Source organism: Opisthocomus hoazin, chromosome 7, assembly GCF_030867145.1.
Source record: "Opisthocomus hoazin isolate bOpiHoa1 chromosome 7, bOpiHoa1.hap1, whole genome shotgun sequence".
In the NCBI taxonomy this organism is placed as follows: domain Eukaryota; kingdom Metazoa; phylum Chordata; class Aves; order Opisthocomiformes; family Opisthocomidae; genus Opisthocomus; species Opisthocomus hoazin.
Window position 1 is genome coordinate 45,507,956 of NC_134420.1, and position 12,286 is coordinate 45,520,241.

Genomic DNA, 12,286 nt, shown 5'->3' on the forward strand with positions numbered 1-12,286 from the left:
AGCTAAAGAAATGCTAGGGGAAGCTGAAATGACTTGCAGTTTTGAGAAGCGGTGGTACGAGGACCAGGGGAGATGATGAGTGTGCGCTCTCTCTCGACACTGTCAGCACGTGGTCTTTACCTTCCCTCCCTCTTCTCTGTGGGCAGGAGAAGAATCTGTTGTCGGGACTGAAGGAAGCTGTTCTGCTCCCCACGGCCCCCTCCTGCCCCTCTCTCTGCCTTTCCCAGTTTACCAAGCCTGTTTGTGTTGCAAAGCTGGTTTATGTATTCTAGCAGAAGAGGTGGGAATGGTGATGCTGTGCTTGCAATGATTAAGGGATTTTGTATAACTATGTCATAAAATATGTATTTTTATTAATAATTTTGAATTGTGATCTGTGGAGACCATTGGGTTTGCACAGGCAAGAAGTCAAAAACTGGAATGTGCCCGTTTTATGCAACGTGATTTCTGTGTACGCGTACGCACATCTCATTCCTGACCACAAGGTTTCAAATTACGTGAGCTCGTACATTTTTCAAAACCTGCGTGGTGTGTTAAAAACATGTGGCTGGTGTGTCCTAACCTCTGTGTCCTCCTCGGCGTGACAGAAGTGTTTTCAGAACAGTTTTATGCATTTGATGCAGTAGTATCTAAGAGCTCTACCAAGGCTCTGTTTTGACAGATACAACACAAAAGCTCACTGAAATTCTCTGGCAGCAGGAGTTACTAGCCTAAAGAATTATTGATTGGCCTTTGAACTAGAAGTATATTTTTTTAGTGCTTGTGATCCAAAGACTGCATTGTAATATTCAGCAGCTGAAGAACAAAACCAGACATTGTACTGCTCCTTTTATATGACCTTAGCAACAAAACTACGTGTTGTTCTTTTAGCATGGTCCCTCGTACTGATGGGGATTGCTGACGACAGCCCACAGGGGCAGATTCCTCGATGCATCTTTTTAAAGCTTGAGCCTGGCTGCTTAGTTGTCCTTCATTCAGTTCTCTCCTGTGCTGGAGATGTCTGTGTAAGCTTGCAGAGATGGCTACAGCCTATGAACTACTTGATTAATTTCACCAGATATTCATTCTGAAACCAACGATACTTTTAAATTTAAACAGTTATGTGCCCCTCAAATTACTTAAAGAAAATTGTCCTGCTAAGAAACTCCTGTGTAACACGGTGCTCTTTCAGAACAGATGCTTTTAATACCACCTGTCCATGCTGAACTGAAGGCGCTTACCTTCTTATTTTTAGTGAAGGGATCCATTTTTACATATCTGCAAATAATGATGTTTCAGGCTTATCTTTTACTTACAGCCAAGCTCTTGCAAATGTCCATCATCTATGCTAATCAATCTATTTTAAATATCTCATGAAATTTTCTAAGGGGAAACACTTCCAGTTCCAGAAGCATGTACTTGAGTTAATGATTTTTTTTTTCTTCTTTATAGCAACTTGCAAATGGAGATAGAGGGTTTGAGAATGTGGAGTTGGGTGTCATAGGGAAGAAGAAGAAAATTCCAAGGAGGGTTATCCATTTTGCAAGTGGAGAAACAATGGAAGAATATAGCACAGATGAAGAGGAAGATGAACAAGAGAAAAAAGACCTGTTGCCACCTGTAGATCCTGTAGGTATTTTACTTGATAAATTGCTACTTCTGGTTTACTGGATATCTCCCTGCATTTTATACTTTAATTTTTGTGTCACAAATCTGAGTTAGTATTTGGTGTTAAAGATTCCCTTAATTTGATTGTCTGTCCTGGGAGAGCAGCACTTTGTTGGAGGGACCACAGTGGACTTTGACTTGCTGCTCGTTCTCTTCTGAAGACGTGGTACAACCATGAGGGGTTTGCTTCAGGAAGGACTGTCAATCAGTTCTTTTTTTTCCCCTCTGTCAAATGAATTTAGCTTGAAGACAAAAAAAAGGCAGTTTGAGGGCCGAGCTGCAGTGAGACTGTGGGAATTCAGCTGGGACTGGGGATCCTAGCAACTCACAGGTGAAGCTGTTGCATTTCATCTTGGATAGACTAACGGCACCACTGTCTCCTTCTTGTTAGGCAGCCCTTGTATACAAGGAAAAGTAACATTAGACTGAGAGCAGGTGGGATATCATCAGTGTAAAAACACACGTGAAGTTTATAGATTGAAAATAAAGGTATTATACTTACAAACAATGAGTAGATGTTAAGCTGCCTTGCTGGGTGTTGGGTTTTTTCCCTGTGTAAGGATCTACTCAAAGAAGCGCAAGAACTGTGAAATTTGCTGAATATTATGGTAATATTCAGGTATATTCAGAGTCACATCTGTTTCCCACTATGCAGATTGTGTCAGATATCCGTGGATGCATATGAAGAGATTTTTCTTCCCAACTATAGTTAGCAGGGGACCAGATCTATATAGAGATAATTTTTTGTGCCATTTCCTCTCAGTGGAAGACTTCCACTGTGGTGCAGTGACGGAAGGCTCGGGAGCCTTGATGTACGTGTTGTGAGGCCAGAGACGTGCTGTACACTGCTGTACAAATGGACACTTCACTAAAGAGCCCTCAAATGTGCACAACAGCCGGGAATTCTGTGTGGGCGCACTCCTGCTTTCCAGATACAGATTTTTTTCTGAATACCAGAAAGTATATTGTATGGCACAGCTAAGATTGCGTTATTCTCCTTTTATAGTTTATGAAATCCTTAATTTTTATTGCACTTTTTAATGAAAGGACCCCCCCAAACCAGAACAGTTTATTGTAGAGCACAGTACGCCTTATTATGCATTGCTTTTTAGCTTGACAGAATAAACTTGATTAGACCAAGGGTTGCCATTAAGTGAAGTTTACCTTATCTGCTGCATGCTTTGTGTGTCCCAGCTGAGCCAGTCAATTGAAGAAATGTTAGTCCAAGCTGAGCTTTGATGTTTTAGCCAACAGCTGCCTTAAAAATGTTTTTATTGTAGGATTTCTATAAAGGCAATTAAATAGTTGGTTTGCTGAGACCAGCATGTCTAAAACTTGTTATCTCTGTTGGGATACGAAAACGCATGTTGCAAGTAATAGCTGTTTCTCCTCCAATTTATTTTTAGAAAAAGCACGTTTAATATTTTGAATAGAAACTTTGCATCATGAAATTTCAAAGCTCAGCTGGTACTGGCATCCTGGTGGCTTCTGAAAGAGTTTAAGGGAAACAAATATTTTGCTGTGTTGTAGAGAAACGTCTTCGGTAACTACCTTGGTTTAATTGCGTTTTAGAGCTAAGCAGACAATGACAGTGTCTTTCTTACTAAGCAAAGTAACATCTATATATCCTGATAACGATAACATGATAGCCAAAGCACTCCTACGTGATGGACTGCTGACAGTCATAACAAAACAAATCCTCAGAAAGAACTGGGTCTTAAATTTTGCTTTGAATCAGCAATTCTGATACTTCTGTAGGTCAGCATTCAGTTCATTAACATTCTGTTATGTTTTGATTTTTGTTGTTTTTTTAAAGAACGAGTTGAATCCAGAACACAGGGTATGCTTAATGAATTTTTCTCTGGATTTTTAGATAATAGCATTCAGTATTATCTGAGTGTTCTCAGATTAAAATTTAAATGCTTTAATAACATAAATGCTTTAATTTTAACTGAATCTTCTATCCTAAAGTTTAGATGCTTACACTTTATATGTAAATCTCCTTTTGCTTCTGTCCACTAAAATTTTGTAGTAATTAAATTTCTCTAACCTGTTCTAGAAGATAATATTTCTGTTTATCTCTGGAGGGCTCCTTGCTATAAACTCTTTGTTGCCTTCACCTATGACATGAGTAGGCAGAAGGTGGAGCACAAGTCTTTGCAGAGCAACTGTAAGCAACATAACTGTGGGTGATAACCGTAGAATTCATCCTGAGAACATCACTGCAACTAAGCTCCAGAAGAGATTTGATTTTACGAACCTTCAGTGCTTAGAAATATTGAAACGCGTTCTTACGGGAAGATTATCTTGATATCCTGTAGTTAAAAGGAGCTTAACTTCAAATAGCAGAAAGTCCTCTCTTGAGGACTGTCAAACTTTCTTTTAAGAATTTGGGGATGAGGGAGAAAAATAGTCAATGACGAGGTTGGTGTGTGTGGCATACACTGAAGGACCTGTTACAGCAATGACCAGTCAGTAATGAAACTCATTTAAAATATATTTTGGCACAGTAAAGAATGGAAAAGTATCTATTTGGTGGTATATGTTAACTCTCAAATACATGATTGGTTTTTTGTTAAATCAGTAAATTATTCTTTTTCTCATTTTGCTGTTTTCTCTGGCAAAAAATACCCTTATGTTCTCTGGGAAGTTCAGGTGTTCTTAGGGACTGAAACCTGGCAAAAATAAATGCAGATGTGGATTGTTTATGTGGCAGAACATGGTGCACTCAGAAGTTCAAGGGAGCGTGTGTGTACTCCCTTCAGCCCCATACTAGGAAACAAAATCATGTTCCGTTGTTGAGTCAGATAAACCCTCTTGTATTTATCAATGGTTGGATCCGTTATGTTCCTTCCTACTTAAAATGAAGCACTTGGATTAAAATTGTACATTAAGAATTTTTGTCATTTAAAAACCATAACCGTTGTCATAACCATGATGTTTTCCATTTTAAACAACAAAATAAAGTCAGGATAGCTGAATAGTATAATTAAGCGTTGTAGAAACATATACTAAAGAGACCAATGGTAGGAGTACTGTCCCCTTGTAATAAATCAGTGTCCTGTGTTTCATACTGCTGCCAGTTGTTTCCAGTCAAGAAATAGAGCGTTACTGTGTCCTTGCCTTGACTGAAGACTGAACATTAAGGCTTCTCTGGCCAAAGGAGGGGGACATACAGTATCTGGGTATGTGGTTCTTACTCAGCATTAGTAGGACCTGACTTGGGTGCTGTTTTCCAGCGTGGCTCAATGCATTAGAGCTGCTTCACGGTGTAGGATTAGTTTGTACTGAGCCATTCCCCAACAGCCCTGTTCATAGCACCCGAACAGTTCAGTTTTTTGCCAGGACCTCTTCTCACCTCACGTTCACCATTCCTGCTTTGATCTCCAAGGTGCTGTGGGAAACCATCCAAACTTACCCTGAGGAAGTAAGGGCAGGGGGGAAAGGATTGTTCCTTGGATGTGTTCCCGTGTTTGTGGTTGTTCCTGGTGGTTTACTCTCCAAGCCACCTCCTTTCTCCTGCTGAATTTGTGTGAAGTAGCTTCTGTCATGGTTTTATATTGCCTTTTGAGACACTTGAAAAAATGCTCCTTTTTTAAATTGAAGGGACTGGCAAAGCCTTGCTTGGCAGGGGTGAAGAGTCCGGTGGGGCTTGTCAGGAGGCAGAGGTCTCCATGAAGCTGAACTTCGAAGTGCTCCTAACATACCAAACTGGTTTGTAATTGTGGTGGGGGAACAGTAGAAACAGGCAGAACTGCTGTGTCTGCCGAGCCTCAGGTGTTCCCTGCGCTTGTGTATCCACAAACAGTGTTACAATATTCTGAGTTACTTCTGTCATGCTGGTGTTCAGCTTGTCTTTTCACTCCTAAATGTTACCGGGGCTCTTGCAGCTTCTTGCTTCCAGCCTCACAGCAGGCCCTTGTTTGTCCTGCGCCCTGTGTGAACGCTTTTTAACCTTGTCACCTCGTTATGAAGGACTGCGCAGAGCCTCGTCAACGCCATTGTTTGCACCTGTGGCAACCAGCTTTTCCAGCACTTGGCTTGACTTCTTCAACTGAACAAACTCCAAAATGATTGTCGTTAGCCTGTCTGCCAACTGAGCGCGTAATCAACAAGCTGGAGGTGCTTTTGTGCAGGCAGGATAGCAGCTGGTTTTGCTTACATCTTTACCTTGGCAGGACATTTTCCATACCCACTGCCAAAAATATAGAGCATCTGGCATTTTCCAGCCTGCCCAACTTGAGTTTCTGGCCTGGCAGACAATTTCTTGCTGCACTGATTTGTAGAGGCTGTGCTTAGAAAGCGCTGAAGCCTGGTAGTGTGTGTACGTGCACGCTGAGGCTATACCAGCTAGTCTCTGCTTATATAAATATTATATAAAAATAGCTGTGTTGTTTACAACAATATTGGTTGTCCTGTACAGATATATATTAAATAAGATTACAGAAAATGGTTACTGTCATACAGTTTTTACCAACAAGTCATAAATACATATGTCACTGTTAATAAAAGCCAACACTTTTAATTGCTACTTTCCACAGGAAAAGTACCTCTACAGAGGTCTTTAGCGGGGGGAAATACATAACAAAGAGCTTGCCTGAATACAACAGGCCATTAACTATAAACGCGATTTAGTCCACTACGAAATTTGAGTTTGTCTTTTCACAAAAGTGAAAGCCTACAGCTTTTTTCCCCCCGTTAGATTGGAATCTGCTTTTCCCCTTCTCCTTTTTATTACATGGCTTGTTATTTGTTGTTTTTTTGTGTTGGTTTTTTTTTTAAAGAGATACAGCCTCTTTCCTTAGTGAAGAGGATAGCCTATGTATGCCCATTAATTTCTAAATTTTCTTTTAAGTTCCCATGTGTAAGTATCTTGATTCATCTGGAGGCTGCAGTGCTTCCTCCGTGGCGGTGCACACGCCATCCATCGTCGCGCAGAGGGCAGCTCCTACCCCTTATCCTCCCGGCTCATCCTTCCCAAAGAGCCTGTACCCCTCTGCCGCAGCACGCCAGTCGTGCGTGCTCTCCACCGCGGCTCCGGGATCCCGGCGAGGTCCCAGCCCTGCAGCAGCGCACAGGTCTCCAGTTCCTCGTGCTTGCTTCCTACCCTGCATGCCTTAGCGTGCAGGCACTTCGGAGGGACTTGCTCGCTTACATGCACATGCTTGAGGTGACCCCACTTGAGCCCCGTTTTGTTCATTTCATGTTCCTCGTTGTCCACGTCACCCCGGGCACTTTGCTTGTCAGCCTGTCCCTCCGAGGGCTGCGGTAACTCCCCCTCCCTCGTGGTTCCTGGTTTTGCTCTTCAGGTGCAATTCCGAATGACAAATTCTTATCTGGTTGTAAATGCTTGGAAGCAGCCTCTTGCTCAGGGACCGCTCTGAAGGTTTGGTTTGGCTTTAAACAGTCTTTGCTGTTCTCTTATTATTGTAATGAGGGACTACTGGGTTAACCCATGTCTCTTCGTGGCCTGATGGAATTCAGAATATGATGGAAAGGTCTTTCTTGTTATAGGAGTTCCCTTGGGATTGAGTTGGATGCTTGTCATCTCCCAAGTCTGGGAGCGGGAAACAAAAACCAGTGAAACAGATGTTCCCAGATGTAAACCGTGGTTACATTTATATATCTTGGTGATACCTTGTTTCATGTATGCCAGGTCTAGACTTTTAATTTAAAGCAAAAATACTGTAAATGGTAACAGGAAACATTGCAGATCTTTCTTCTGAATCTGTTTGAGCTTTTGCAGGTATTATTCTGTACCATGAACATACAGCTACGCGTAGTCATACTGCTCTTGTTCTTACAGACAACGCTCACGTGGGGGCCCTACTTGTGGTTTCACATGCTGCGAGTTGCCACATCAACCTTATCAGGTATTGTTTTACTTAATTCTTGGGGAAACCAGTAATGGAATATTGAAAGTCGCTTTGGCAGACCGTAAATCATCTTTGTGAGCTACTGGCCATTTTCTCAAAAGTACGAATGAACCTGCGTTTTCATCTATGGAGATGTACTCTCTTGCCTTAGGCACTTTTTTTTACTTTCAATCAACAACTTTTGAATGGAAGAATGAACAGAAAATACCTTTTGGCTGAACTCTTTTCTCAGCCTTTTTCTCCATATGGAGACAGAGTGGTACTGGCAAGGGAGTATGTCAGCCTTCTGTTAGGTTTTGTGTGGAACCGTTTTGTGTGGACCTCATAAAATTTCCGGAAGTTTTAAAAATGCTTGTCCTAGTCTGTGTTCTTTCCAAGGTGTAAAGTATCTTTATGGGTTTTTTTGACAAATATTGTGGAGTTTCTGTCATTGCACACCTAATTTTGCATATTTTAAAAAACTATTTGCAGTCTATTCTATTAATTAACCTATCCTTATTTTTAGAAACACTTTAATGTACAGTGTAATTCTGTTCCTTGTCATATCTGTTCTTCATACACAAAAGCAGATACTGCTTTCCATTTTTCAGAAGGCTCCTGTGAATTTGAAGATTAGTACTTCCTTCTTCCCACTTCAGTTTTGCCTCTTACATTTGTAATCTGAACTGGTCTTTTGCACAGAGCTCTGGATATCTATAAAATTAGTTACTGTGAATATTCATTGAACCATTCAGTTGCGAACTTCTAACCCGATTTCCCTGAAGATGACTAACTCGTTTGCATCCTCGGGGCAGATCTGCAATTTGAAGTGCAGTGTACTGGACTTCTTGCTTGCCTTTACTCAAGAACCAGTGCTGTAGCCATCGTCACAGTGAGGAGACTGACTGACACAAGCCCACCTCTTCCAGACTTCAGGCTGTGCACTGCCTGTTCTAGCAAAGTAGCGCTGTGTGTAGCCCCCAGCTTGAAAATTGAGACAGCTGAAACCTAAATGTTTTATTAACCCATTAGCATGCAACACAGGACATTATTAAAACTGCTACGGACTTGACGTGTGCAGGTATCAGTAACTCCCTAGTTTGCTGGTGCCATTAGACTGAAGTGCCGGTACAGTTGGTAGCCGTGTATTTTTCTCTAACCTTAATTTTCAGTCAAAGTTCAGTTAAAGGCTTATCCTTTAACTGATCCCCGAGCAAAACAAACTTGGATCCAAAGCTGAAACTAGCAGAATTCGAACAAACACTACTACCATCTAGATTTTCATTGACTTCCATGCCCTTCTCCTTTGTTCATTCTTTATCTTAAAGAACAATTATTAGTAAATTGAGCCAATAATTACATATAAGTAGATTAGCCTAGCAGATTTTGTTTTTTTCTTTTGTGTGAAGTAGGACTATGGAAAACCATTCAGGAGAGATGATGATACCTTTTAAAATAAAACTCTGCTTAAGAATTTTCTTCTAGATGCTAATCGTGTGGAAACCTCCCTTTATTTTTTTTAGTGTGTGATTTTCTTGGGGAAAAGATTGCATCAGTTCTGGGGATAAGCACACCAAAATACCAGTATGCCATTGATGAGTATTACAGAATGAAGAGAGAGGTACGTGTGTGAGAGGCTTGCTGCGCTCTTCTCCCAACTCGCCTTCTCTGGTATTTTAGAAAATGAAATTTGTATTCCAACACTGAAGAGAAGTTTTAGAACCTCTGTTTCAGCTTGCCTTCAGTTTTCATTCGACGTGTGATTAATACTTGCTTATCCATCAGCCTTTCCCAGCCAGCTCATCAGTCTTGGAACGGGCTGGATCCCGGCCACTGCTCTGTTTGCTTCTCCTGTACAATGCGTTTTCACGTCACCAGCGTGAGAAGTTGGACGGAGCAGTTACCGGACGCTGCTAGGAGCGTGCTCTCCAACTCCAGAGCCTGTTCAACGAGGTGTCACGGATGAACTGAACATGACATTCCCATTTGTTCTAAACCATAACTGGGCATGACTGACAGGTAGCCAGTGCTTTATGCAAAAAACCCTTAATCTTCATTTGGAAGAGATGGGAAACAAAGCTTTACTACTTATTTTTGATAGCTCTTTATTATCAAGAGCTGAAAAAGCTTTGAAGAAGGTAGACCATAGACTATGGCCATTGACTAAAAACTGCTTATCTAGATGTGATGTTTTTTCTATGTTTAACGCAGAATAATGCGAATTCTGCAACATACCTCATCTTATGATTAACTAGTGACTGTTTCCTAGTGGCACAAATGTGCTTGCCTTGCAGTAGGAACTGCTAAGCCTTTATGGAAGGATTTAAAGTGAGTATAAGAAAGTGGTAAATAGTAGCTTACAAATGTGGTTGTCTATTTTTAGGAGGAAGAGGAGGAACAGGAAAACAAGATGTCAGAAGCAGCAGAAAGACAGCATCAGGAACAGCAGAACAAGCCCCAGGCTGAAGCTCCTGTCCAGACAGACCAGCCTGAAGCCACAGCATGCACGTCATTCATGAATGTAAACTTTGAAAATGAGGGAGATTGCCAGTCCGCTGGGGAAAATAAACAAGATGTAGTTCCTGTCCCTCCTTAAGTGTAAAGTTCTGTGTGCTGTAGGAAATAGGAAGTGTCAGGTGTCACAATCTGGCTGTAAGAAGCAAGAAAAATAGGATTATACTTGTTCAGTGAAACACAACTTCTAGCATTCTTATTGATCAGGAGAGAGCTAGGCGATGTCTGTTCATGTGTCTGTCTGCCTGATAAAGGCTCAGGCGCTCTGCCAAAGTGACACTTCAGTTGAGATGAAAATTGCACTACAAACATTTGGTCTGAAATTGAACGTGTGAGCTAATTTCTGTGTAAAGCAAGTAAAAATGTCTTCTCTTTGGATTGCTGTGTCTCCCAACACCTGCAGGTTACAGATGCAGTGCTGTTTCCTACTTCTGAACACCTACTTCTGATTTGCACATTGTTTGCAACTCAGCTCTCTATGAATAGATTAATAGGAATCAATATCTTGTAACTCACAAGTCATTATATTAGTGTCCGATTTCCCCTATTTATTGTCACTATTGTATGCATGTATTTTTTTCCTGTTATTAACATGAGATAATGTTAGATTTAATGTTAAGTAGATTTAAGGGTCTGCTGACTTTTTTTTTTAACCCCCCCCCCCAACTTTAAAGGAGGCCGTAAACACACTTAAGAACTTATTAACAAGTACCAGCACTCTTAGAGGCCAGTAGTGCTCAGCTGCTCCATTCAGCACTGTAGCAAAGTACAGAACTAGCATCAGTGGAAGATGTTCTCACTCCCAGTCCAAGAATTAAGAGAGTTTGTTACTTGAGTACTTCCTTACATGCTCTGAATGGTCCTGGGAAATAAACTAAAGCCTTGCTAAATTATCCTGAAGGCACTGGGCACCGTGTGTGGTACCAGTCTAGAACTACGAAAACATTTTTGGACATAGATTACCTGAATCAGCGTACTTGACTAACTGAAACAGACCACTTGTTTGATTAGTAAGGGGTAAGGGATGGCCCATGACAGATGTTCCCTGTGCCTCCCAGCACAGAATACAAAACTAACTAGAAATCACAAAACCAAACTTAGGACTCTTCCATTTTCTTACATAAACAAAACACTTTGCTGCAATACTGCAACAATAATAATTTTCATTTTTGTCTAAGTGAAATGCAGGTTGCTCCACAGCATTTAAGCAGCCTCAAATACCAATTAAGGCTGTCTTACTCCAATGATTGTCATTCTACTTGTAGCTTGTAAAAGGTGAATGGTTTACTTTGTGACAATCAGATGGCAGTGCCCCAGTCACGTTCTGCAGAGAACCATTGTAGATAAAGGAGCAGCAAACCTGCACTAGTTACCGTGTGAAACATTACTTCTGTTCTTGAGACTGCAAAAAATTTTTTTCAAAAATATTCTTCAGTGAAATTTTGTGTTGGGTATCATCGTGCGTCCCTGGTCTTGGTCCCGCTACCAACTGAGGAGCCTGATGCAGCATCAGAGGCCAGGGAACTTGGCTGTCAGCCTCCAGAGTCCAGTTACGTGTTTCAGACAACCCTCGGCCTGAAGTAGTGTCCTGCAGAGCACACATTCCCTCTCCTCCCATTTGCCCTGAGCGCTCCAGCGCTCCAGCGACTCTTCTGAGGAGGATTCCCCATCGGCTCTGTGCTGTCTGTTGTGATGCTCTGTTCTTTGCCCCTTTCTGAGCTGAGACAGGGGGTGCTGGCAGCTGTGTCAAGTCATGCCTTAGCCCTGAACATCTGCAGGGGACAGCCTGGTTCAACACCTGGGGGATCCACAGAAAAACAGCTGGCTGGGAGTTCTTACACTGTCAAAAGACAGAAAGCCTCACGTAGCTCAAGAGTAAAACCGTTACAGCTGCAAGATGCTTTGCTTTTATACCAAGAAATTAATGTCAGTTGCATTGTTTTGTTTCCCCCCTTCCTAGTATCTGTTGCATAAGAAATGCTCCCGCTGCCTTGGGTTTAAACTTCTTTGTATAAAATACTGTATTACTCACTGTGCCTTAACTTAATCCTTCCCTCAGTTTTTTGCAAACTGTGTGAAAGCGGTTACTTTCATAATGGTTTAATTTTTCTGTAAATGCATTAATTGGTTATTTTATATTTAATATAATTTTTGAACTGGAAGCTGGCTATGGCTTTTCCTTTAAAACTGTGTGGTCTTGTCTGTGAAACTTGTTGCCTGCACAGCGGAATGTGTGCCTCTTCACTGTTTTCATCTTTACCGAGTCACAC

The 12,286-nt window shown here is 41.4% G+C and overlaps 2 protein-coding genes across 3 annotated transcripts in view; both read left to right on the top strand.

Annotated features, from left to right (window-relative positions):
* Nucleotides 1–12,178, top strand: part of LOC104338122 (signal recognition particle subunit SRP54) — a 34,736-nt gene extending 22,558 nt beyond the window's left edge. The window contains exons 2-5 of one of the 2 annotated variants that reach the window (XM_075425318.1): nucleotides 1,432–1,608; nucleotides 7,454–7,520; nucleotides 9,026–9,123; nucleotides 9,886–12,178. In XM_075425318.1, the coding sequence (XP_075281433.1) occupies nucleotides 1,432–1,608; nucleotides 7,454–7,520; nucleotides 9,026–9,123; nucleotides 9,886–10,098 (555 nt within the window). In that variant the 3' untranslated portion in view covers nucleotides 10,099–12,178. The remainder of the gene's footprint in view (nucleotides 1–1,431; nucleotides 1,609–7,453; nucleotides 7,521–9,025; nucleotides 9,124–9,885) is intronic. The other variant, XM_075425319.1, reaches the window with a different exon arrangement.
* PSMA6 (proteasome 20S subunit alpha 6) overlaps nucleotides 1–12,286 on the top strand; it is a 242,834-nt gene that overhangs the window by 136,719 nt on the left and 93,829 nt on the right. The window lies entirely within an intron of this gene.